General features: G+C 40.0%; 1 protein-coding gene across 1 annotated transcript; it reads right to left on the bottom strand.

Moving 5' to 3' along the window:
• On the bottom strand, positions 1 to 2,756 carry LOC107104679 (H-2 class II histocompatibility antigen, A-U alpha chain-like). The gene is made up of 4 exons (XM_015404730.1): positions 2,606 to 2,756; positions 2,278 to 2,526; positions 1,741 to 2,025; positions 1 to 268 (listed from the first exon to the last, which is right to left on the bottom strand). Exons 1-4 carry the CDS (start codon positions 2,754 to 2,756, stop codon positions 141 to 143), a joined length of 813 nt encoding a protein of 270 aa, XP_015260216.1. The 3' UTR covers positions 1 to 140.
• Positions 2,757 to 3,515: the final 759 nt, after the last annotated feature.

Raw genomic sequence — 3,515 nt, 5'->3', positions numbered from 1 at the left:
TCCAGATTGTGATTGGAAGTTTATCCATAAAGCATGATAACAGCAGATACAGAACACCCCCCCAATAGAACTGTTCTCTATGCAGCTTTAATTACAGGGAAATACAGAGAAACAAGCATCCTGAAGGCTTCAGAAGATAATCAGCTGCACTCGTTCCCTTTGATCAGGAAGAAGGTTCCCACGGCGACGCCGATGAGTCCGATGGTCAGACCCACTCCACAGAACACAGCAGGTCCAACACTGGGCTGAGGACCATGGAGCTCCACATCTGGAGAGACATGAGAGAAGACTTTATCATATTATAAACATAACATGGAAATATAAAGTTATCCAGTTATTCTTTAGTTTATCTGATTAGTTATTATACTACCATCACCTGGGGAGTGCTGTCAACTATGGCAGGCTGTTTTAACATAAAATCAGCCTCACTGCGGCTAACATCCAGATATCTGAACCTGATGGATACCTAGGACTAAAGGTTAATAAAGACACTTCTGATTGATAAAATCTGGAATGGTCATTCTGACTGTTGATCTGTACACGGTTTAAGGAAACGATCCAACAGTTCTGTCATTTTTTATATAAAGATGAATGATGGCAAAAATGTATTATAAATCACCAACAACAATGGCTGCCGCTGGAGAGTTGAGGTGAGTAGATTCTGCTATTAGGTCTGTTCTAGAAGATATCGACAGCAAATTAATTTTAAAAGAGGAACAGAGAAACGCGATCAAGGCTCATCTTCTTATTCTAGGCGTGCAACTGCACGCTTTGATTTTTGTTGACAACAACTATGCGTGGCTTAACATACGTCACGCACTCCGTTGCTCTTATTGGTTGTAGGTCTATCCAATTGAGTGCAGAGGCATTTTTTTTTCCTGGTTCGTTCGAAACACGCCCCATAATCACAGCTCTATGGAGCAGCAGCATATTCTGACTAGAATTGAGTCGGACTACGTCAGGCTACAGAGTTATCGCTGACTAATTATCAATTAATAACAGATTCTGATCTCTGCTGACCTTCAAGATGTTCCATCTGCTACCTTTATCAAGTCTGTCTAGTTATTAATAACTGAAGCCCTGTTTTCAATGTTTGATGATAAACCATCGGCCACCTTCTAACCTGACAGTGATTATGGTAACAGATCTAGGAGCTGCTTATGGTGGTGATTCTTCATGGGATGGAAACATCTGAGCCTCCATCACTTTCTACTGGTGAACTGACCTTCCTGGCCCACAGTCAGTCTGCTGCATCTATAAAGCACTGATGATCTTCCTACCAAATGACCAAACCTCCTCTCTATCACCTGAACAGGTTTTATTAAACTCACTGTTCAGATTGCTTAGGTACTATTTATATTTAGATACTCCTTCTGCTTGAAACAAACTACAACCCGACCTGCAGCTCTGCAGTTTGACTTCATGTCTGAGACATTAATTTGATCTAAAATGGGGATTGAATCAAAATTTATTGCCGTTGCTTCCTGCTTTTATATCAGCTAGTATGTTGCCTTTATTTATTATTAGCTTTTCCACCCAACCAAAAATGTATTTCAATATAATTGAAATGATCTAGAGCTCAGCAGTCTGAAGCCTTTCCTGTAATGTTATCAAAGTGTCAGTACGCGGTTAATTACCTACTGCTGGATGAGGAATCAGCTTCAGAGAGGATATAAAGTAGTTTATATATAAATTTTTTCTCTCTCTGCCTGTAGTTATAAATGGATGAAGGTTCCTCACCATAGATTGTAGTGGCTGGTTTCTGTAGAGCAGGATGTTCCACTGAGCAGCTGTAGACGTCTCCCAGCTGAGGGATGAAGTCCAGTCTGGAGATCTGGGTGAAGGTGCTGTCCTTACTGGGATAGGGAACGTTGATGCTGGTTCCTTCAGTCACCTTCTGGTTGTTCTTGGTCCAGGAGACGTTGACAGGAGCAGGATAGAAACCAGAGACAAGACAGATCAGGATGTTCTGCTCTCCCAGCTCCACATTGTCTCTGGGGTAGACCATTGGATTGGATGGAGGATCTGAATAATATAACATTTATATTCATGTAAGTTAATTGATTAAATACAGTAATTTAATTGAAAAACATTTTTAAAAATAAATATTAAAATATAAAAATCCACTTTAATAGTATAAATGTATTACTGAGGCTGTCAGTGTTTACTGTTCCAGATAAAGTAATCAAGTTCTAACAAACATGTTCCCTATTATTATCATCACAGTAGATTTTATTGTTGACTACAGTAAAAAACTGTAATGTGTTCATTTCTCACCGCGCTGCAGAGGAGGGTTCTTATAGGCCTTCATGTCCACCTTCAAGCTCTCTCTGCAGACCCGTTGATCATCCACAGCTAGTTCATAAGCTCCTTCCTGTAAGTTGAAACTTCCAATGAAAGCAGGTGGAACATCTTCTCCTTTCTCCTTCTTAAAGTCAGCGACCCACTTCTCTTCTCCATCCAGACCGTACATCTCCTCTCCATCAGAGTCTGAACAGCCAAAGATACGAAGGTCCTCATGGAGAACTGGAAGAGAGGAACTGGTGAGGAACCACTGAGGTCCACTAGGTCACACTGAACCAGAACCAGAACCAGTAGAACTCACCATCAGCAGAGACCCAGAGGACGGAGCAGAGGAAGAGGAGCAGCTTCATCATCATCCTCTCACTGTTAAACTCTGAGATCAACTGAGAGGAAAGTTCAGCTGCTGCTGGAAGCAGAAGCAGGCAGCAGCCAATCAGAGGCTGTGACGTCATCGGTATCCAGGCAGACAGCAGCTGAAGCTGGACTGAAGCTGCTGGAGATCAGGCAACAGGCTTTCCATCAGGGGAACCTGCTCAGCTGTCCTGTGTTCATGGTGGTAGAGGGATATGAAGAGCAACGCTGCCAAATTGTGAACAAGTGAATTAAATATACATTAAATCCAAATGATGAATGTTGTTTTCTTTGGCAAATTAAGCTTTCCTGTTCTTTGTTGTTTCACAGAATATATATTAGGCCTTCTGAGGCATTACCATCCTCTGTAGACCAAACTTTGTGCCTAAATGTCAAGTAAATTAAGAAAAGAAACCTGAGTTCATATTGTAAAACTGCAAATTATGAGAAAAAATATAATGTTGATTGTTTAATGCAGCTATGAAACATAGGATAGCTATTACAACATTACTTGGGCATTACCATATAATTAAATATTGAGAAAAAGACAATTATAAACCTGAATAACCTAAGACAGATTGGTGAAATATCTTCTTTATTAAACAAAACATTATGATTTTATTTTTCAGATCGTTTTTATTTGAAAAAGAAGCTGATTAGCCAGTCACTTCATTTGGATGGGATTAAACTGATTTCAGATAATAAAGTAAAAAATCTTGGTGTTATTTTTGATCAGGACCTGTCATTTTAATCCCAGATCAAAGAGGTTTCTAGAATTTCCTTCTTTCATCTGAGGAATATTGCAAAAATTAGAAATCTCCTGTCCAGGGGTGATGCTGAGAAACTAGTCTATGCATTTG

Source organism: Cyprinodon variegatus, unplaced genomic scaffold, assembly GCF_000732505.1.
Source record: "Cyprinodon variegatus isolate N-32 unplaced genomic scaffold, C_variegatus-1.0 Scaffold1845, whole genome shotgun sequence".
NCBI classification, from domain to species: domain Eukaryota; kingdom Metazoa; phylum Chordata; class Actinopteri; order Cyprinodontiformes; family Cyprinodontidae; genus Cyprinodon; species Cyprinodon variegatus.
The sequence above is the reverse complement of the archived record's forward strand: the minus strand, read 5'-3'. Positions and strand labels throughout refer to the sequence as shown.

Coding starts and splice junctions, on each gene's coding strand:
- LOC107104679 (XM_015404730.1), bottom strand. CDS start 2,756: ATGACGTCACAGCCTCTGATTGGCTGCTGCCTGCTTCTGCTTCCAGCA. Junction 2,527..2,605: donor CCTCTGGGTCTCTGCTGATG/GTGAGTTCTACT, acceptor CCTCTCTTCCAG/TTCTCCATGAGGACCTTCGT. Junction 2,026..2,277: donor GAACCCTCCTCTGCAGCGCG/GTGAGAAATGAA, acceptor TATATTATTCAG/ATCCTCCATCCAATCCAATG.